This window comes from Thermobia domestica, chromosome 4 (assembly GCF_964235325.1).
Source record: "Thermobia domestica chromosome 4, izTheDome1.hap1.1, whole genome shotgun sequence".
In the NCBI taxonomy this organism is placed as follows: Eukaryota; Metazoa; Arthropoda; class Insecta; order Zygentoma; family Lepismatidae; genus Thermobia; species Thermobia domestica.
In genome coordinates, this window is record NC_137457.1 from 36,925,679 (window position 1) to 36,949,246 (window position 23,568).

At 35.5% G+C, this 23,568-nt stretch overlaps 1 protein-coding gene across 1 annotated transcript in view; it reads left to right on the forward strand.

Moving 5' to 3' along the window:
* LOC145683293 (trypsin-1-like) overlaps positions 1 to 23,568 on the forward strand; it is a 171,493-nt gene that overhangs the window by 61,702 nt on the left and 86,223 nt on the right. The window contains exon 3 of the mRNA XM_081754652.1: positions 8,766 to 8,857. Coding sequence (XP_081610778.1) covers positions 8,766 to 8,857 — 92 coding nt within the window. The remainder of the gene's footprint in view (positions 1 to 8,765; positions 8,858 to 23,568) is intronic.

A 23,568-nucleotide genomic window follows, 5' to 3' on the forward strand; every position in this document is an offset into this window, starting at 1 on the left:
ATAATCCGCCAGTCTTGGTTTCTGCATCATATACTGTGATGTCGTAATCCCAAATTTCGTAAATTTCAATGACTTGATACCCAAGTTCAATGGCTTTCTGAATTCCATAGGACACCCATGTTCCTGTTAGACTTCGTTCACTGTCGGTATGTGCACATTCAGAATCTTGATTTAATGCTGTGGCACAGGCAGCACAAAGTGGAAACAAGAACTTCTTATTTGAGCGAAATGGCAGCATTGGATGAAACACATTTCTGCTAGGCAAAATCTTCAACTTGACTATTCCGTTGACATCTTGAATGGTGGGCATTTCTGGATCTCCCTGTAAATATATTCGTGGATGCCCTATTGGATACCGTCCACATTTATTCACATAAGGATACAGGGAAACGATATCCAAAAATTTTATTTCTTCGCCTTCATTTTCATTTGCGACGTGATACAATTTAATGGCATTAACACGGCCACCATAGAAGCTGTCTCTTGGATTTAATGGTGTCTTATTTGTATAAGGATGTGTGCTTAAAGAAGAGGCCAATGCTGGATTGGATTTTAACACTTGACGAAATTCACATTCCCACATTTCATGTACTTTATATCCCATGGATCGTAATAATTTGATTTTACGCTGTGTTCTCTCGTAGCGATAGTTCATTGTTTCTTCGGAGTTGTCATAAATGGGCTGACCACGGCCTGTAGGGACTCATAGAGGACAGGCATGGCCTCTGCACTCTTCAAATTCATACACGTGTTCCTCTTTAGTGTCGGGATCTTTGTAGTAACCGTCCAGATGAAATCCAGCAACATAAACTTATTTTCCTCTCGCAGTATGCAGAATTGAATGACCCTCTTTTTCCTTCATGTAGGCAAGCCACTGCAAAGCAATCCGTGACTGATTGTTTCTGTGACGGTATCCTCGTGCAGGAAGAATGCTAATAGTATTTGGTTTTAAGAAATTTCGTCGAAATACTAAATTGCACGTACTCGCCAAAGTGATAGCCTCCAGGAAAGGATTGACGTGAGTTTCTTGTTCAAAAGTGGTCATGAAGGATATACAAGCCATTCGAAGTACGTTGACGTCCTGGACACAATAGTTCACCAATTCTTTTTGGAAACTAAACGTATCGTTCTGGTGTTCGTTATACCATGTCATGAATTTTTCTCGTTCATCCACTTTCATTTCATCTGCACCATAATAATGGATGTCCGGTAACTTTCCCACATACGTTTGATTTGCAGCAGTATTAAAAAAGTGTGGAAAATATCCTTTGGTCGCTAGTAAATGAAATGCCTTGGATAATTTACTTAAAGCCATTGGCATGAAATTTAAGGAGTCAATAAACGATAAGTGATTCACTTTCATGCTTAAAATTTTTGCTCCGTTCAAGATCAAAGTAGGTTTCAATTCATGTTCTTCCACTAAGGATTTAAGAATAAAATGACCATCATATCCCTTAGAGTTAAGTGCCAAACATACAATACCAGTAAGTTTGATGTTGGGTCGTGGTTGCCGTAAATACGCAAGAAAGGCATTGATCGGATCATCTTGAAAAATATGTTCCCGCTGTCCACAAACTTCACACGGATGATGTATATCTTCATCTTGAACACAGTTGTAACATACTTGTTGGGCCACCAGTAAATTGGGTTTATGAATGAACGTGTCTTCATCGAAGAAAGTATCCTGTGTGGCTTCGGTATCATAGAAGACAATCATAGCCTTCTTGGCATGTAACACTGATGGAACTCCAGGTTAAATTGAGTCGTATCAGGCTTCATGTAGCATTGGTGGGTAGACGTAACGTGTTTATGGCACATATTACAAAAATAATCTGTACAATCATGTTTTCTTTCCCCTGTATGGACAAACGAATAAATGCGTAGACATTTGGAGCACTGTTTCACCATCTTGCATATTGGTTGGCCCTTATGATATGGTACAGTCAGATGATTTGTATAGCATGTTTCACCATAAAATTCACGATTGCATTCTAGGCACTGCTTCTCCATATTGGTCTTACTGCATGGCGGTTTCTGCACACATTTCTCACACATGGCCGAACAGTTCTTGACGTGTGCAGTGCGATGTTCATATTTTTTGTGGCATGCAGCACAATAGTATTTAGTAGAAAAAACCGACGTTAATGATGTGATGATGTCATAATGAGAATTGATGCACATTAAATTGATTGGAATCTTGTGTTCGCCACCGGCCCTTCATACAGAATATCTTCTCCGGAAAAGCTGGTGTATACGGTAGGTTTATAATTGGTCAAGTAACGTTGCAATTGTCGCAATTCTTCCACGGATCCCCCATGCTCTAAATTCACTGATGATCTGGACAAAAGTTCATGTACACCAGGGAGAACAACACACTTGCTCTAGTTCTCATATTCCTGTACAGTTTTTTGTTCGTATCCTTATATTTCTTTAAGCAAATAGCAATCACAATCGCATAAGCCAAACATTTCTTGTCGGTGTTTTTCACTCGTAAAATGCCTTTCTTGCGTTTTAGTAACTTGTCGTTTAATAAAAGACCTCGACGCACCAATCCAAATCCACGGGGCACATCCACATGATGAAAATGTACAAAGAAAGGTTTGTTGATGAGAAAAATGATCGTTACTTTGAAGGATGCGATCAAAGGAAGCCCATAAAGTCTCCAGTGTCAAATTACTTGCACGCCGAAAAGATAAATAAAACGGTTTGTTCTTCTCATCATGATATAAAATCGATAATCCAACCATCGATAATTCGTCGACATTTTCCAATAAATAATCCAACATCTATTGAAAGGAGGCCTGAACCCACTCAACAATATCGGTGTCACTGGTCGGAGCATTAATTTGAATTTCCAGCATTCGTCCTTCAAGATTAAAACGCCGATAATGTCTATTGATTTCTCGCAAGACAGTAAAGCCAGAAGTAGCCATATTCAAATAGGAAAAAGGTAAGGTAAGCAAAAAGGAATAGGCAAAGAAAACAAATATCTAAAACGAGAAGAGAAAAAAAAAAGCACGAATTAAAATTAAATTCAGAAAATCGCTTACACGTTTAACTGTATGAAAATGACTACGGGATCAATCCTAAAAGAATCATCATATCTCAAACAGTTCTACTGTTAAAAATTTTTATTGTCGTAATACTGGAAATCAAACCCGGGACCAACATGTAACTGACCTAACTTTCTGTAGTGATAAAAAGAATGAATGAAATTGTTTTCCTACTCAGCTGAGAGAATCATTGTAGTAAGCATTTTTCCTCTGACACTGAATTTTTAAAACGTATGACGAACATGAAACGAAAACAAAATATCATGCGCTTGCTTTTCTCGAGCTAAGGCAAGAAAGACTCGAATTCGTTTCTCGGCGGGAGATCAGATCCCACATTAAACTGAAGGTCCACGTCTCACTTTCGGGGAACAAAATCGTGCGTAGTTTCTTTGTTTACGTTAATGGTAACTTTCAAAAACTGAGCTAAGTGGTTAGCGTTACGCACATCTGGCCCGGGTTCAACACCCAGTATGCGATCAGATTCAACATTTAGCTCTATTCCTAGCCCCATTACTGAAGGGACGCTAAACCAAAATCAAAAAATGATATCATTTTCTCGTGCCTACTTCTAATGTGTGGATGCGGCCCGGGTTCAACACCCAGTATGCGCTCAAATTCAACATTAAGCTGTATTTCTAGCCTCACTACTGAAGGGACGCTAAACCAAAATCAATAAATTTCTTCTGCTTACTTCTAATGTGTGGGATTCCTAATTCGATCCCCGGTCAAGTAAGTGAGGGTTATTCTTCCATTTGATAATATTTCACGCTAAAATAAAAACAGTGATAACAATGTTATCCTCATGCAAAAGCACTCCATTGATATTAAGAAAACGCGGTTGATACTTACCTCAAATTCAAGGAACGGAGTAAAGTCACGCGGACACAAGAGGTACACCTACGTTCATTCGCGATCTTCGTGGAAGTAGGACTTGAAAAATGAAATTAAGAATTTTATTTAGGTCTGAAAAGTGTTCAACTATAAAGTGACAACACTATCAGCCAATCAGAAACGATGAAAATAATAAATGACATCACGGACAACCAATGAAAACACAGCTTTCATCATGTATCATGAGCCGAAACGTGATGTAAGAAAACAATCTGATTGGTTGTGACATTATTCAGGTTTTTCTTCTTACACATCATTCGTTACGACATCTAGTATCACGATTCTGATCATGACATCATACCGTTGACTCGTTAGTTTATTACGACATTCAAATTAACACATCTAAAAATGTGATTCATTTTCCTTAAACTTGTTTGAAAAATGTAACACTCATCGATATGTTACGAAACTGTCTTTGACATAAATGTAAAGTTGATCTTTAAAAATTCCGTCATATAAGAAAAATGCTGATTTAGTATAAGCACATGCTGCAATTTCACAATAACAAACTTCTATGCTTAACAACGAGGAGAAATGTGTAATGTAACATAATCTGATCATGTTCTTTTTCATACGCAAAACTGCTCGCACTGAAGTTGGCATGGTGGCTCAGCGTTTTTTTTCTGATGTGTGAGATCTCTGCTTCAATCCGCAAGCAAGTAAGTTTATGATGTTTTCTCATTTCATCATTTCTCATCATCGGCGGGGACATTAAATTCAACATTTCCTAAACTAGCACCAAGAATTGAACTCGGGACGATTGCAAGGTATCCATGTTCATGCCTGAAGCGGAACAAAATGGATCACAAAGTACTTATCAAATTTAATGGAATAATTTTAAATATGCCTCCATATAACGTAATAAGGCTCCAAAAGGAACGATAACTCCAAAAAAGTAAAAACCATTGTACTCTATTATACAACAAAAATGTCTCGTGAAAGATAATAGGATAAGTTAAAAACGTCCAAATTTTAATATTTTTTATACTCATCAAAGAGTACAAGATCCTATACGCCCCCCCCCTTCCCCAACTCCTCATGTAAATTAATATGAGCTTATGTGTCCTGAGTAATCCCTGCCATGCTCCAGTTTCCTCCCACACTTTCATTCCTTTCTCATCGTCACCGTCTCCTTTAGCATAGTCGGCATAATCGTTGGACGTAAAACTAAAGATTTTTCATTTGCACCAGTGTTAGTCCATCTCATCAAAAGGATAACAATCCGAACCGCATGAGCTTCTTCCGGAAATCGAACCCTGGTCTCCCACGTTAAAGACGCATACGCTAAACGGTTAACCACGGAGGAACTCCAAAGTTTTCGAGTTTCATATTAATACTAATACTAATTTATACTATTACTGAGGTCTACTAATTCATAATGTAATAGGTCATCAAGAAAGAGATCAAACCTAGTTTTGGTAATTTTATACCCATAAAAGGGAAGGAAACAAACCATCATAAGTTCCAAGCTAAAAATCCCAGTTCAGTGACGTCAAACGAACATATTAGCTCGAACCAACCACCTCTAATTCATTCATACCAGTAGAGGTGCGGTGGCTCAGTGGTAGAACGTTCACCTCTGCTGTATGTGGTCCCTGATTTAAACACCTCGAAAATAGTTTTGTGGTGGGCAACATTATGCTCCAATTTTCTCCCACACTTTCATTCCTTTCTTATCGTCACCGTCTGCTTTAGCCTAAACGGCATAACCATGGGACGTAAAACTAAAAGATTTCATTTGCATCCGTGTTAGTCCATCTCATCAAAGATATAACAATCTCCAAATTTTATGCCATAAAAGGGAACGAAAGCATTCGTAAACCTGTACTATTTCATAACGTAATGAATCATCAAGACCATATTTTTTTAGTAATTTTAAAGAATCATCATGACCTCTGATCGAATACTCCCATTTCAATGACGTCATAGCCGGACCAAGGTACCTCTGATTCATTTACACCAACCTGCGGCCCCTGAATAAGCATAAGCAAAATTTCAATAGGTGACGCAATCCGGGCCAAAGCATCCCTGATTCATTCACTATGGTCCATGGGGACCCAAAATTGGATTATTAAGAGTTAGATCAAGTGGGGCAATTACTACTATGTTCTTCCCTCAGTGTAACCGACCATGTTTCGCAACCATACAGAACAATAGTTCTGAATATCGTTTTATATATTTTAAGCATCATATTCCTCGACAGAATTCGTGACGACAAGAGATTTTGAACTGAATAATTACACGGATTCTCTGTTTTAAGTTACATTGTATTTCTTTGTGCAGATGTCGGACTGATTCTCGTGTTTCTTTAAATGCAGATATCGGACTAAAATCATGCCACGTAGGTGCTATCCCCTCTGTCAAGTAATTTAGAGGACGTCACTGAGTTTTTAAATTTCGTCATTGTTCACAAAAATGTATCATTTCTTCAAAACGCATAGGCGAATTAGAAATGATTGTTAATAAGAAAAATATTAACCACAGCATCGCAAACCACTTCACTTAAAATGACAATAACGCTACATATTTGCGGTAGACGTTTTAGCGAGAAAAATCCTTCAGAGCACTATGTTGTTCACTCAATTATTTGCCCAAGAGAAAACTCACTTTAATTTTAACATACTGCAAATTATGGAGTCTTTGTCTGCCATCGCGGTCACCTGAGACCGGCATAGAACTTTCCGGTCAATCCGCGTCTTTCATTTGTGACTAGCGTTTGAAAATTATAATTAAGGGTTTCATTTGGATACATGTATTAGGCCGATGGTCATAGTTGTAGGCTTATTTTCCGTTTAGGTTAATTGGCCTGGCGTGGAGCATGACTGCTACACGCATGGCCCGGAGGGAAGATTATAGGTACGTTTTTAAACTGAGAACTTCTATACGATAAACGTTTTATTTATTTTTATTTCAACATACATGGCCTGAATGGCACAATTTCAAAATTTGGGATTGCGCTCAAAGTGTTATGGTACGTTGCTGTTGAGAACACTCTCTTGAATTGGAAACATGCAACAATATCTTTAATTTAAGTATTATCATCGTACACATGACCAAAACGTATCCATATTATTCATTTCAGTTTATTGTCTTGCACAATAGTGTATACTTCCTGCTTTAATCTGGACCTAATTGTAGTGGCTGAGGTAGCCATCATCCCGACCAGCAATTCCACTAAATTAAAAAAAAAATTTGCAAATCTAATAACAAAATACAATCTCCATTCTTGCACGATCACAACACGCTATAACTGAAACTAAAAGTGAAAATAACTTCGAATACAAATTGAAGATCTATGTCCTCAATTTCGGGAAGAGGCAATAGAGCAACGTTAGAATTTACTGAATTTCTTTCCAGCCCCAACCCATTGCTGGACAATTCTGTTATAAAACTCCAATCCATCGAGATGTTCATTGAGGTCCGTGGTACCACTTCGAAGAGAGAAATCTGCAGAGTCGCAAATGTGCAATCGGTATATCTTCTGTATTTCAAAGGAAACAGTAAAGAATATTTTTTTAAAAAGAGGGGGAGAGAAAGATAAGCGACTTTTCTAGATTTTAGCTGCTGAAGAATAACGTGATTTTTTTGCTATTTCGGCAACCCACGATCTTTTCCAGTTTGTAACAAAATGTAAAGATAATTCTGCTACCAGTTTTCAGTTTATGGAAGAGGATGTGGTGTCTTAAATTTGAGTTTTGGTTTCTGACCTCTCAGGCTAAAAAAAAATATTTGAACACATTTCTTCACCTTCAACGTCAATGGTATGAATATTTTCAGCTTTATCAGAGGGGCTTTGGAGGAATTTCTTTAAACAGTAAATAGCGCAACTTGAGGAGTGGAAAACGGGCCTGCAGTTTCCTTCTGGTTAGGTCAGAGATGTCATTCAGCTACAAACCGGCTGCAAAAATATCAAAAAAAGCAATAAAATGCAACTCTCATGTCATTTCTTGGTTTTGCTGTCACTGAGTCACAATCTTCAAACGGACTAATTTTGATTTAGTTTATTTTTCAACCGGTGTTGAAACTTTTAATTCAAAACGCACGTTGCGTAGTGCTCTTTCCTCCATAATCATAAATTGCATAGCTCTATTTTAGGTAGGGAAAAAATTTAGGAAACCTATCCGCAATTATATCCTCTATCTGCACAGAGAAGAAATATATATCCGCAGATACACATTTTGATGTGGATATCTGGATCCGTGCAACCTCTACAAATGTTGTTTATTTTACATTATTATTAACTAAATGCAATATTTGAAAGAAACCAAATATTATACTGTACGTTCCCTTTTTTCGAACTGGAATTATGTTTATGTTTGGCTATAAAGTGTACATTAATGGGAAAGGTATTTTGATTTTTAAGGATTTTATGCAATGTGTTCTTTTGACTGGAAAAGATCTTACCCATTACTATTTACTACGAGTAATCATGAAAACATCCGGGTTTAAAGTTTTATTTTAGTAAATTTATAATCATAGCCCTGTAGAATTAAACAAGATTAGAGAGAAAAATAGTGGGACAAATCCATTTATTTCTCTTACTTTGCACATATATGTCCATGACGCATGTAAACTTCCCCAAATTAACAATGTTGATCTTTAAGAGATGCTAATACGTAATACACTCAAAAGCACATAAATGAAACTTATTTCGTTAATATTACTTAACATTTCAATGGAATATTTTGGGAAATTACAAGTTTTTGCAAAGTACAACGTTGGAAATACATGTTGACTTTTTTTAGATATTTCTGTTATTAATAATTTTACTTTACGTAAGTATTGTTCGTTTCGTAATACTAAAGATATTGTTTGTTACAGGTGTCGTTGGAATATGCGAACGATTATAGTCATAATTGTGGAGGAAGTATCATCAATGAATATTTCATTTTAACCGCTGCCCATTGTGTTGAGTAAGTGTAAAATTTTGTAACACAAGATTATTTACTACTTTGACGTTTTCAAAATTCCAAAATTATATATAACAATATTTTTTTATAACATGAATCAATAGTGGAAAATATAGTTGGAACTGAGAGTAGTGGAAAAACAGTATCTGCTTTAGTAAAAATTCCGGAAAAAATCAAATAAAGTAAGACATATAATAAAACTCAATAGTGAATCAGGCTTTATATATTAAGGACAATATTCCTTTTTCTGGGCTATCATTTTCAAATGTAAATAACATTTAAAATTAAAATACGAACAACACAGAAAATTATATTCAATATAAGGAAATATTATAAATGCAATTTAAATTGTATTTACATTTTAGAAGCCAAGCAAACATCATTCACACAGAAGTTTAAATTTTATCATAAATATATGTTGTAAACACGCCAATTTGGTTAAAATCCAATGAACGCCTTAACAAAACTATTTTCTAAAATTAATTTCTGTTTATTATATTATTTTAATGCGCTTGTTCCTGAAAATGCGTTAAGTAATCCAATTTCTTCATTTTCTTCCACATTTTCTTAATTGGAGGACGATATTCCTAAAAGAAAACCTTTTGTGAATGCGCAAAATTACAGATAAAAATAGTTCCATACAAAGGGGCAACGGGGAGAACTCAAGTAAAATATCATCAAAGAAACGATCGGAACTATTAGGTAGGATTTCTAGTTTGGTGGAACATTTTCATTTTCCAGTCCAGTTAAAAGCTAATGTATGATTATGCATATCAATGTCATCTCGAAATAATGCACTGTACTAGGGCGTTCTTCATAGCACATAATTTATGTTGATGATAACACCTTGATATTCATGTAGCAAAACCAAATCAGCATTAAGTATTCTGTGAATGATTTGGAAGTTCCTTTTGCAATCGCCTACCACTTTGCAAAGAATGTTAGCACGACTAGCTTAATCTGAGAGGCAGGTTACGTAGCATAAAGTTGTTCCATCTTTTTGCTTGTTTCCAGTATATGAAGTGAAATGAAATCTTTGAGTTTATGTCCCATGGTTATGCCGGTGAGGCTAAAGAAGATGGTTGTTTCCAGTATAGAACAACGCATACTTTCTACAAATTTGGAGACCAAATTTAGTTCAATACCATCTCTTACATGCTGCAGATTTTGATTTTCTCGATTTTGTATCTTATACGTTGTGGTAAGCACTACAATATGTGCGACTAACATTGTAAATGAATATATTAGAAAACTCCATATACCGTTTATTTGTTTGGTGATTTATGCCTAGATCTAATATATAGAGAACAAAGGAAAAAATAAGCAAAATCTGAAAGGTCTATTTCATTCACTTAATCCCCATTTCACAAGGCATTCTATAGGAGAAAGAAGATATCAGAAAATCTTTGAATTTACAAAATCACCGTATGAAGGCAGGTGCAAATATTGTTAAAATGAACATAATTTGCAGAAGTCATGTATATTTGTAATGCAATTGTAGGATGAATCGCACATATATAAGTGAGTAATGAAACGACTCGATTCATGGAACGACTGTCTTTTTCGTCAAATCAGTTATTTCACTTAACTGTTTGAAGCAATAATATGCCTTGTTCAAGTCACGTACTATCAGTTCAAGTCTTTTACTGCAAGAAACTGTAATTACAAATTGCCAGAATTTACAAACATATTCTTGGAATTTCGTAATTTTTATAATTTGATAAATTGTGTTCAGTCCAATTAAACATTGAATGAACTGTTCCAGTTAAGGGTTGCACTTACAAGCAGAGGGTACGATATCGTATAGAAGCTATCGTATAGGACCCACCACGTTTGCTACTCTTTGGTGCATAACTTACGATTGTTAGGTCTCCGTTGAATCCGAAGACAGATGTTAATGGACTACGAGATTTAGTAGGTTGCATAATGTCTGGTATTTCACGTTTGTTCTTCTTCATCGTTCCACGAGAGTGAGATTCTGAGTTACCAGGTACTGTGCCAGTTCAACGCTTGTAAAATAATTGCCCATAGTAATGCTCCTTTTACTTTTGCACACATGTTTTGAAAGTTCTTCACAACGTACTGAACCAGGTTCTTCTCCACAGTACCTCTCGGTTGCTTTCCTACGTGTACATAACCATTGAGTGCAAAATAGTTCAGTGCATCACATAACCGAAATATTTTATGCCATATTTAGCTGGCTTCTTAGGCATATATTGAACGAAACCGCAGCGACCACGAAATGGAACCAGTTGTGCATCCATTGTTACACAACCTCTTGGTATGTAATAATTTCTACTTTGCAAGAAAACATTCCGAAACAAATCGGTTGGGGGAAGTTTGTCTTCTTTCAGTCCATTTGCTCATGTTTGTTTATCATCAAATCGAAGAAACATTAGAATTTGATGAAATCGTATCTGTGACATAGTCGCGCGATACAAATTAGCATTTGCACCTTTGTACAATTCTATTACACGAAGTTTCCCAATTACGATAAACCCCCGCCTGAATGCAAAAGTCCTACGATTGCAATTAATTCTATCTTATCTAGTGTGTATTTTCACTTCGCGCTTGAATCGACAGTAGTCACTCCCCTTGCCTCGAGATTTGTGCATTGCACTATTTCGCCAAGAATAGCATTGCTGAAAAATAAATTGAACGCTTTCCATGGCGTAGCAATGTGTACATTCTTTTTTTTTTACACAAATCGTAAATGTAATTACATTATGTCTTCTAGTTTGAGTTGGCGGTTGGGGCTAGGGATTCCAGTACATTCCGTTTTTCGAAACTGGCAGAAGATCACCACCATTGTTCACAACACTATTTTCACTTCCTGATTCATGGTCACACACGTTTGATTAACCCACTTCATCTTCACTCTCACTAGCTTCTTCAATACCAGCTGGAGGATCGTCATAGTCGTTTTCTGTGGCAAAACAAAATCTTCGTCTTCAGAATCAGTTTTATCTTCGCTGAAATTTTCTTCACTTTCTTCATCACTATGTTCAGACAGTATGGAGCTATACTTTCGTCTGTTCTAACAGTTCGATGCTTCTTAGGTTCAGACATAATAAACAAGAACAATAATTTAATCCGTAAAGCTAATTGTTTGGAAAACCAATTAGGCATACACTACACTACAACGATTACTTACAAGGGGAGACGAAAACAGCGGTCACACTGGCAACTTCTTCTCATATTGTAAGAAATTACGATCCACCAAGGTGCGTTATACACAATCAAAGTTTCTGTTTACTTTGCATGCATCAAACTCCGGTTGGGCGCATTCGAAATTCGATCAAATAACTTCGCCAATAGGTGCAAGGTATATTCATTAACAGATAACACAGTCCCACCTTCTGGATTGTCAATGATAGATTGGTTAGCTACATAAATTTACGTTACTCGGCAATTTGCCAGTGATAATGTAGATTCTTGGACTGTGCTACCTACAAATGAATATACCTTGGATCTGCCGGTGAAGATATCTAAAGTACCTAACTGAAGGACGGCTGCTTGGTCGATTTGGTGGTAAACTATCAAACGCTGCAAGAAGAAAGACTTTCTCCCATCAGCCTTATTTCGAAACATTCCGTGATTATTAGAGTAAAGGAAAAGTTAAAATCACAATTTATAAATGGTCTTTTGCTAGTAGTTTCCCGCTTGCAACAGACAGATCGCTCTAGTTTCTTACCATCATCAACCAGTGACGGATATAGGAGGCAAAACTTTCGAGGGGACAACCAGATTCCAGTATACCATAGGTTTATCATGAGTTTACGCAAACCATTTTAATTTGAAATATTTATATAAATCGTAGCTTCAATTATTATTGGCGTTCAAAAATTTGGTGGGGCCTGGGCCCCCAGCTCGGGCTAGAACCGCCACTGTCATCAACAAACAAGTACCAATTAGTTTGAAATCATTTTACATGAGGTTAATTGTCAGAAAGTCTCAGTAAAATAATTTTAAAATTCTTCATAACTATTAGCAAACTGACTCTCAATGGGGTCACACAGACCACACGACAGAAAAAAGCAGGGTTATTTACAATGCAGTCAGATAAGTATGGTTCAAAACAAAGAAAATTTGTTATAGTCATAAAATATACTGTAAAATTGAATTTCTGAAGATGTCAGAAACGTACTGTGCTTTATCTATCAAAATAAGGAAATAATCGAGCCGTATGATTCTATGCCGTCTGTGAGACACCCCAATATAAAGCTGGTGTTAAAGAATTAACCTTGATCTTCTTTAACTGTTCCTTACACGTTATATTTGAATTGACATTTCCTTTGAATATGAGGTAGTTTATGTATTACGAATAATCGAGCTTTGGGAATGAGTAATACGTTCTTCCAAACATGGCATGTTATTTCATCTGAATGTTTCTGAAGTAGCGTATTATTAGATAATTTTAGTGTTAATGATAATATTGACTTCAATAACATGATTCGTACATATAAACAGAGTTTGGGGTCTAATAAATTTTCCTACAGATAAGGGTTCTTTCCTCCAAATATATCATCGTAAATACTTTAAAACTGTGCAAATTCTTCCGTGACAATAGGTGCAACTTCAGACATTCATTGTCGGTACTGCAAGGGAAAGAAATATAATTTCCGAGAAAATTAGGAATTTTGAAAATCAGCACAGGTTAGGTGATCTTAAGAAAGCGCAACAGGATATTTCGAATGTACTGAAAGTTTTTTGTGAATATATTTGCGGAAGTAAATACTCATCTATTTTTTTAATTTTTGAAGTCTCACTTCATTTTTTGTGGTCATTGAGAAATGTTATGTGCAAGCTATGTATCGATATTTTCATACATGTAATTGCACGTTAATGAAACACTCTGTTTCAAAATAAATTCAAGACATTTTATGTTAATTGGTCAAAGTTGGGAAATTCTCTAATTTGTAGCTCATGTTCTCCTCAACTTAAAAGGAATTACTGGGCATTAAGTTATTCCAATGCTTCACTCTTTCCAATCATGCCGATGTAATTTTTATACAAAATAAAATCACCATTTTATTTTACTGCAACTTACATCGCAATCTGATTTTTTCTTTAGTGTATGGTGCGTTTGCATTTGAGGTAATTAACAAACTGTAGATATGCCTTTAAAGGAGATAACATATCACATATGGGTGTAAAATTGAATTCATAAGGGAGGACAGACTAAGAGCGACGTGAAGCGGCAAATGGATAATACGTACGTACAAATAGAGGACTATAAAATTTAAAAATTAATCAATGTCGTATTGCGCGATAGAATAGCTAAGTACAGGAACACCACTGTTGTAAGAATATTGTGAGCAGTACAAAATGTGGCGTTCAATGTTTTTCCATGTTGATAATGAGAAATGGATAAATAATTACAGTGTATTCTTAATTTCCTATCAATTTTCTTCCGCATATTGAACGAATATCTACTTTGTCCGGAGATATACAAACATGTGGATCTAAGTGTTCACATTTTATACACTTGCATTATTATCATTTGTGATATGTAGGGCTTGCGAGAGTAATGGATCATCACAACAAAACTCCTGATAATCTTAGATCAGTAATGTTCTTTTCAGTAAAGGTAGCTCTTAGGCGTACTATTCCAAGCTCTCTGCCAATAGACTGGCTTGAAGTATAACAGGTAAAATTAACCGAAATTTATCTGCGATCAATGCGCTACGTAATGTTTTTGAGCCCATTTAGATGTTCTCGGTTCAATTTAAATGAAATCTTCCCTAAAGAGAATCATTGAAACAAACCATGTTCCTGTGGCATACAAGTGCACTGCAATGAACAATCTATATACTGTTAATCTTCAATCGAGAAGCGTTTTTTAGAACACTCGGAAGAAAAAAAACATTCGTTTTACAGGAATTTCATTTTTGTCGTTATTGTGCATAACCTCTATCGAGTTATGACAATATGCTTATGATTTAGTATGGTATACTCACAACTCATTTCAAGATTTCCGAAATAGACTTCACTACTCGATTGGCAGCATAAAACGCATATATATATATATATATATATATATATATATATATATATATATACACCTCCGTTTTCAAAATTTGAGCTACCTCGACTTTTCAAAAGACATTTCTCAATAAGTTGTACCTCTAACAGTAGAAAAATTCCTGACAACAATAGAAGCTGTGTTATACCTCTTATACTTGGTCATAAGACGTAACAAACGCTTATCTCTTTCTCGTTTTCGCAGCTCTGCGACAATGAAACGCGACCCAACCATACTTACAGCGAATCTCAACCGAAGCTTTGGAAGGTAGATATGAATATAAATGAAATAAAGTTTGCAAATGATTAAGTAGGTAATTGTACGCGAACAGTAAGTTAAAGTTGACTTAGCAAGAAAATAAAATTCTACGTTATAGAGTATAACGCATTTAATAATAATATCTGTAAACTATATTACAAGTAAATGACATCGATCATATAAATTCGTAAAATCTCTAGTTTTAAATTTACAAGACCTTTCAATGAGCTTAATCCTTATGTGTTATTTGCGATTGATAGGTGGATTAGTCACTTATTAAAATATGTTTATGATACAACTATAATTTTCGAGAGATCAATCCACTTTGTCGTCGTTGTTTTGACTCGATTCGGCAGTGACGGGTAAGTCCACAGCTGGTTACGTATGATGGCCCACAGTGTTCCACATCAGTAAAAGCGTCCTCTTATCGGATCATTGAAGATTCTTTTGCTATGTCGCACAGCACACAGTTCCTTGATATATAAATGTACACGAGCAAATTTAAAAGAGCTTACGAATATAATCAGGTTATCTTACTTTTGTAATGATCGACCCACTAATACTTTACCAACGAAGTGGGGAGCTCCCTTCAACATATTAATAATAATAAGTTCGTGGTCGCATACCCAGCTTATGCTTACTCGAAGCGAAAACGAAGTAGGGTCTCCCCTCGTTGTAACTGGATGCGCGGCTGAGTTATTCTTTTCCTTCCTAATATCTAGGAAGTGAAACTCGCCGGAGGAAAATTTCCCGATATTTCTTAAACTTTCGGGACAAAGAACCAAGCTTCAGGATAACATGGTCCCACGGAATGCAGTGATTTGGCGATTTTCACTCTGGTTCTTCATATAAGGTTTTCTGAGCGCCTCGAAACCATGTATACATAGACAAACATAGTAAGCCTGTCAGAGAGCACTTCTAAGAATCTCCTTTCATATATGACGCTTGTTTATCAAGTTCGAAACTTGGTTCTCTTTCCTATTTTAATTAAAAGCAATAAATGAGCCTCAAAGAAGGGTGATATCCTTTATGGCGCCCACAGGGCTCCAAGTAAATAAATTCAATTTACGAAGAGAATCCTGTCTGTCAAAGGGTTAATGAACTCTCCTTCAATGTCACTAGTAATGTTACTTTATTATGGCTTACCCTTTACATAAATTCAAATCACTAAAAGTTCAGCATGGGAAAATGGATATTTAGACCATACTGTATATAGTGAAACAAATTTCACTTGTTATTCATCCTCTATGATGATAAAGCCACATTTCAGTTTTTAAAGTCACATTTAATCCACCATTATTAAAGTCTTCATTATTAATTCATTTATTTTTGTATGTCAATTTTAAAGTTCTTATTTTCACTTATTTATTTTTGAAAATATTGGTATCTCACCAACGGCACACGTTTCTATAGGTTTATCAATCTTTTCTCATTAAGTATGTGGTATAATTTCGTATTCATACACAACGATAAAGACATACTAGGCAACATAAGCATACAAATACAAAACACTAAACAATAATGAAAAATATGTGTGTATATTAATTTCTGAAGTGGCAACTGACGACGGTTTTCGCGGCACGATCGAAAATTCTAATGGACGTATGGTGTAGTGTGAGAATGTGTGTATGCACCTTTCACTATATTTAAGCTATCAGTAAATCTTTTATTCAAACTATCATCATTTCATTAATAATTAGACACTAAAATGCAAACACCTAATCAATATCAAATATAACTATACCAGGTAATATATACTATTCATATATAAAATAGTAAGGAAGCAAAACATTTAAAACAAACATTCATAAGATAATTATTATATCAGTAACAAACCAACTAATCAAATGCTAAATTTCAATAGCATAATAAGAATAAAATAAAATAAGTTTTTCTTCAAACTCTCAAATTTCAGTAATCATCTTGCTCGAACGATGAAACTTTAAACATATTGAAACGTTTCGGGTAAATTTAGAATCACATGCCAAAACAAAATAATTTATTTAAACTTATTATTTAAGACTAATATGACATAACACTATTCTTTCTGTTTCGAACTTTTAATGTCATAACACATGTGAATTTGTATTTTCATTAGATCATTAATATAGACTGGAAAAATACATAAGCATTAACATTTTGTGCACGGATTTCTACAACACTGCTGAACATGCAATAATTATCTGATATAAACACTTATAATGTTGTTTTCAAAAACAAATTTTACTGGCAAAGACAATCATGAGGTTATCACACTAGGAAAATATTCACTGGGATCAATCGCAGACGAACATTACATGAGAAATATACCATCCACCTCTAGAAACCATCAACCATTTACAAGAAACATTCTCTACTCAGCTAGTTTCCTGGCATTCGAGAAGTAACGAGGAGTAACCATCCTCGAACGTGTGCTGCCCTTTTTGTGGTCTTTCGCATCACGTTAACATACCCATACATAATGGATAAAACCTCATAGAAATGTTTTTCTTCATTAGTCTTTTGCATCCTAGAAACAGCAATAAACTGCCTATCCTGTTTAATTGCCATTCGGTTATACTTGAATGTTTGTGATATGCATTGAGTGAAAAGTGCTTCAAATGCAATCATTTTGTTCACTCAGTGAGCACTATCAATATCCATGTGCCTATTTAATCCATGCCTGATTTTATTAATATACCATTATTAGATGGAGTAATTAATAAAACGGCCACATGCTAACACCTGCATCCCGCGTTATTACAATCATCAACCAAAAATCGAAATATTTCTTTTTCCTTTTCATGTTTACGATTTCTAGGACTGTAATTGCCGTGAAATTTACTGCAAGAAAACGGAACGTTTCTTCTCTTACGTTTCTTTATGTCCTTCTGAGTCGACGTACGCTTCTTAAGCGTATTAGGTTGCGCGTAGACTTGCCTAGGGATTGGCTTTGGTTTGCGTCTAATTTTCCTTTGGTTACCTTTAAATCATCTCAAATTTCGTTTTCTAAGGTACTTGTCTGTATTCGTAGTACGTTTTGAGTCGAGGTCGTTGAACATTGTTATCATCACAAACAATTTGCTATTTTGCCTGCCGAAAGATTGTACAATTAAATTTTCCCTTTTTCGATTTCGCGATGGTGGAACACTAGCTTTGAAATTTACAAACTTCAATGAATTCGACTGACTATACACTCGACTTAATTTTCTACTACGACTTTTACTTCAACAAATCTTAAGTTTGTCAACCAGACTCCTTGAAATTGTAATTATCTTTACAGCTATGTTAGAAGAACCTAAGAGTGAGTTGGTTGGTTCTTTTTTTAACCTTATTCTTACATTTCAATTCCGCACTAGCGGTATTTCCTTTCGGCTACGTACTCATTATTGGAAGTGTTATTCACATGCTTAGAGCTAACATTTCTGACCAGTTTATCAGAGCCATTTACTACATATAACACAATTCTCATCGCAGGGTTACACTCTAAGGTACAACTTGTAATTGCCACTTTCTACTACACTCAAAATTAATAAAGTCGGAAAGGATATGTAACACAAAAATACAGTTTACATTGAATGTGTATAATACAGTAGACGCATGTGAGTTTGTTAGGTTTCGCAAAATAATTTGTCCGAGACGCAAACATGACAACACTGATCCTTCAATATTACACAGAAACAGTAATTCAACTCTCAAGCCTTCCTTGAGTTCCTTCAGAGAACGCAACGCATTACCGTGACGAAACAGTTCACTTCATATTATCCATCCTCATCCCTTCCCAGCATACAAACTACACTTGAAGCCTGATGATCTACAAGTACGCATAACGGTCTTTCGTTTTCCACTATTTCTGCACTGCCCATTTCCTTTTCCTGACTACAATCTACTTCCTGTTTTTTTTTTTACATGTATCTTTAATAACCTTGGCCTGCTCGTATTCAAGGATGTTTACGGTGTCTACTATGCCTTGCACTTCCAACTTAACAATGGCAACCTCGCGCTGTTGTACTTCTTCGGCTTCACTACATTCAACCTGTGCCGTAAACTGTGAAAAGGAAATTGAGGTATAGTGATACTCCTTTAAGTACTAATAACGCGTTCGTTTCGCCGATAGCAGAGGATGGTAAAATATGGATATTTAGATAGTTCGCATAATAGTTCCTATGTAATTCCTCGAACCACTTGTTATAGGTCCTATAGTTTCTAAGGCACTTCGTTTCGAAACATGATTTTTCCATTTTTCGGCGGTTCATAACTCTGAAATGATACGTTTTTCGACCTATCTTTATAAGAACTTTTTTCTTTTATTTCATATAAGGAATAACCTTCTAAAGTTTGTCAGTGGAGTTACCTACCACCCTGTATATTGAGATATGATAGTGAGCAAAACGTCAAGTGAAGTTAATTAGTAATTCTCCTTCAGTAAATATTAAACACCCTTGTAGAAAAAGTATTGTTGATGTAAGCACCAGGCTGTTCAGAATAACAAATAAAGGAATCTCTACTACAGCTCTGTAAATAGGAAGATTTATGCTCTCAAAAAAACTATTTTTTAGATTATGTTTGAGATACTGCAGAACTATCCTTGTCATTGATTTTTTTTAAAAAAGTGGTTACTTCGCAGATGTGTACAAGTTTAGGTCAAGATAATCACGTGAGACAGGTAACAGAGATTCACCGATTGTGTTCCTTGGAAACCTGTGGACAATAAACAACGTCGACTAAATATTGAAACAGTTTTGAAGGCAAAGCGGCTGATTAAGAATCATAACGCCGTTCCTCATAATTCGTGTTTTGAAAGTGGCAATAAAGTACAATGTTGATCCAGGTCATACTCCAAAATTCCAGACTACAAACATTCAGTACGAGCGTTAATATTATACCTCGCAAAATAACATAAAAAAGTATTGAAGAAAAGCAGTGCAGAGCACATTGTTTTGGGAAGTCGAGCAGGCGTATTTGTGAAAGACGATAGGCAACCAATATCGTCTTAGGATTTCAGCATTTTGATTAGTTTCTCGGCGTACAATTGTTTGTACACCTTCATGTTTCAGCTCCGAAGTTCGACGATATATTTGATACTCGTTTATCAAATGGGGATATTTATCAAACACCTCTGCCGTATTCGAAATATCCATGGAATTATTCTTCGGACGTGTTCTGGCCGAAATTTATATACCAAGAATTTCATATCAGGAATTCATAAACTGTGCTAATTTTGGAAACAGTATCTGTCTTGACCGTTGTTTAATCTTGAAGTTACTGTAACCAGTTCCGGATCAGAGTTCCCATGCACTTTCCAAGAATGGTGTAAAAATCAATCTAGCATTAATGAACTGTTTCCTTGTTTTTACAGTTTGTTATGTGTTTTTAATTTCAAATAGCGCCTTCATTTTGAATGGCGATCCTTACCGGTTTGAAATGTCTGTGGTATTCGCCTGACGTGACGAAAGCACATTACTAGAACACAACAATGGTAGGTATAGTGTTCATCTTCTCGTACCTTGTTTCAATAAGGCAATTTTGTAAGGCATTTTGTGACTTATCACCAATTTCCCTCTTTGCATATCATGGAAAAATATGCATGATAACTAACAAAAAGCTTACTTCTTCAGAGAATAGGGTTCAGAGAATCCTGATATTAAGATAGTGTTGAGTTTATATTTTTTATGAAATATGGCCAAGTTATATGCCGTGATTTTTATGTAGAAAATGTATTGATGTAGAACCGTTCATTTCACCCCATACTTATTAGGTCTATCGTGAAACGTGGTAAACTCATTTCCTAACACACATTCTATTTTTTTCTAGAGGGGACGGGACGGATTTGTGGAGGCGATTTTCCAAATTAAGTTACACTATGGGCGGCATTACGCAGCATATCTGAAAAGTTCTTTTCAAACTGAAGAAAATGCATTGTACTTGATGTCATTTCAGTATAGAGTGGTGATGGAATAGTTATTTCACTCAGAGTCTACGATTTTCTTTATACTAACAGGGTTATTGAGATCCGAGGTCTTATTCCGTAGGGAGTGGGACGTACTTTTCGTGCATGAACATATGTTTGTTAAATTTATAATTACAGTACATTTGATACGAACTTCCGGATGATACGTACATGCTAGTTTCTCTTATGTTGATTGAGGAAAACGTGGTATTTTGTTAGAATTGATTGTATCCAATTTGCAATCCGACCGTTACTTTGTTGTAACCAGTTTGGGAGCCTTATAGTAGAGAAAATTTGGTACAAAAGTCAATTTCTTATGATATAAAATACAGATCTAATACTACTAGTTTCTGATTGATGATTTATCTAACCTTTAGTCACTGGGATAACAAGAACTATGAGAACATTGATTGTGAGGAATTAATACCTGAATTCGTTACATTTGTAGTTGTAATCGTAGGTAATAGCAGATAAAAATAAAAAGTTAACTTAATGTTTTCGGTTACTTTGTCTTTGTTATGTTCGGGTGAAGAGCACTTTCTATTTAATCATAATAGAATGAAATTGAAGTGAGAACGGACTTAACAATGTCATTCTCATTAATTATAAAATAGAGAATTTTGACGAAATTTCAAACCAGTTAACATACAGAACTAGGATGAACGGGAAGTGATATTGCTTACTGAACTTTTCTGATTTTATTATGTGCTAGACTAATAAGCTGAAGAGGAAGGGCTACCTGTCTCCTCTGCTTTGGATAGCCAGATGAAGTTAGAAGAGGTGATTCCTTCAATTAATTAGATGGAGGAGGACGTATCGCAGTTCCATTGATTACAAGGAAGGTGGTCCGACTATTTAAGAGACGGGATGGTACACCTTGTTGCGGAGTGTGAAGAATCTCTTTATTTCTTTCGTAACGTCAATGGAAAATTCTGGGAGATATCTAAATTGCTAAGGTATAAAAGTGTTTGTTTTTGTGCTAAGGAATAGTAACGATGAAGGGTACCTATCGGACTAAAGAAAATCTATGGTGGAGAAAAGGCTTGTCAGGATGTTTCTCCCTTACGTGGCTAGTTCAGGACATGTCTCCATTCTTCCTTGTGTCTTCCCACCAACCGATGCGTTATAAGCTGACCTGCATTCTATCTCTAGCCTGAAGCTCTCTTCGGTTACTGGTCTGAAATCAACTAAGTACCTTCACCCGGAAAATGATTAGCATTATAGTTGCTAGCACAGGGTAATTGTGTTCCGTGATCGCCCAGTACATATTTCTATGTTTGTAACCTACATAACTTGGTGAGTTCAATAATTGAAGAACTATTTCAAAGAAAATAAATTTAATATAAAAATAGTTAAACAGAATGCGCAGTCTAATTGCATAAATGCTAATTAAGTGATGAATAATAATTCGGAACGTTCGGATGAGATTGCATCACCTCAGTGTTATATGAATCTATTATCTTGACTGCTCCTGGATTCGCGAAGTCGTGATTAAACAAAACTGTGCTGCTTAAGCATTCGTCTTTGACTAGGAACTAAACGCATTCAAGGTAAGGCAAGTATCTTTCATACTGACGGGAGTCCATCATTTCACCTTCAGGACAGTGGTGTCAGGGAGAAGGAGTAAGCCACGAAAACAGGTACAGCTAGATCCAAGTTTATGTTTAGCGGCTGTACGTGGTTCTAACTCATTTACTAAGGTATAAACCACAACGCGAAATATACTTTATTTGTGCACTGAGATTCCGTGTTTTATTTTTTTTAATGTATGTATTAATTTCCATACACTTCTCTTGCTCGGCCACAATAGATAGCACAACTTATAGTATCACTTTCTCTGTTCTCCATTCGGTGCTAAGTAGTCTTAGAGCAAGAAACAAACAAGAAGCACAGTTTACTCAAAGACGTAACACTCCCCTGCACGTCACAGTGGTTCAGACCCCAATTTTGAAATTTAATTCCATACAACACAGAAACTTGATATAAGTTAGAATGTTAACGATTGAATTTAACATCAAACTGAATTACCCACGTCTGATTTACATTTCCAAAGTTTACTGAGAAATAAACAAAAAAAATACTAGAATACGGACTGTTTAAACGCTTAAAAACCTCAAAATACTTTAATTTTTATACCTCTAGTAAAAAACCTAATACTTTGCTCACAGTTTTCCGTAATAATTTTTAACAGTATATTCCTTGAAGAAACATTAACTTTACACTTGCCAATCACTTTTAGTTATTCTTATACTAATTCCTAATGGAATCTAACCGGAAATGATCCAGAGATTAACTGCACGAGCAAAGGTGTCCGAGTTGAGAAAATCGTAATTTAGTCGCAATGAAAAAATAATTAACAATATATACAAATAATAATAAACAAAATCTACAAGAACCGAATTTAAATCAGAATTTGGCCTCAAAGTCATCTTTAAAGTGTTAACACACGTGGTCAAACTGAACCTTGAAGCAAAGTCAAAGTCTTGCAAGATCACTCAAAGT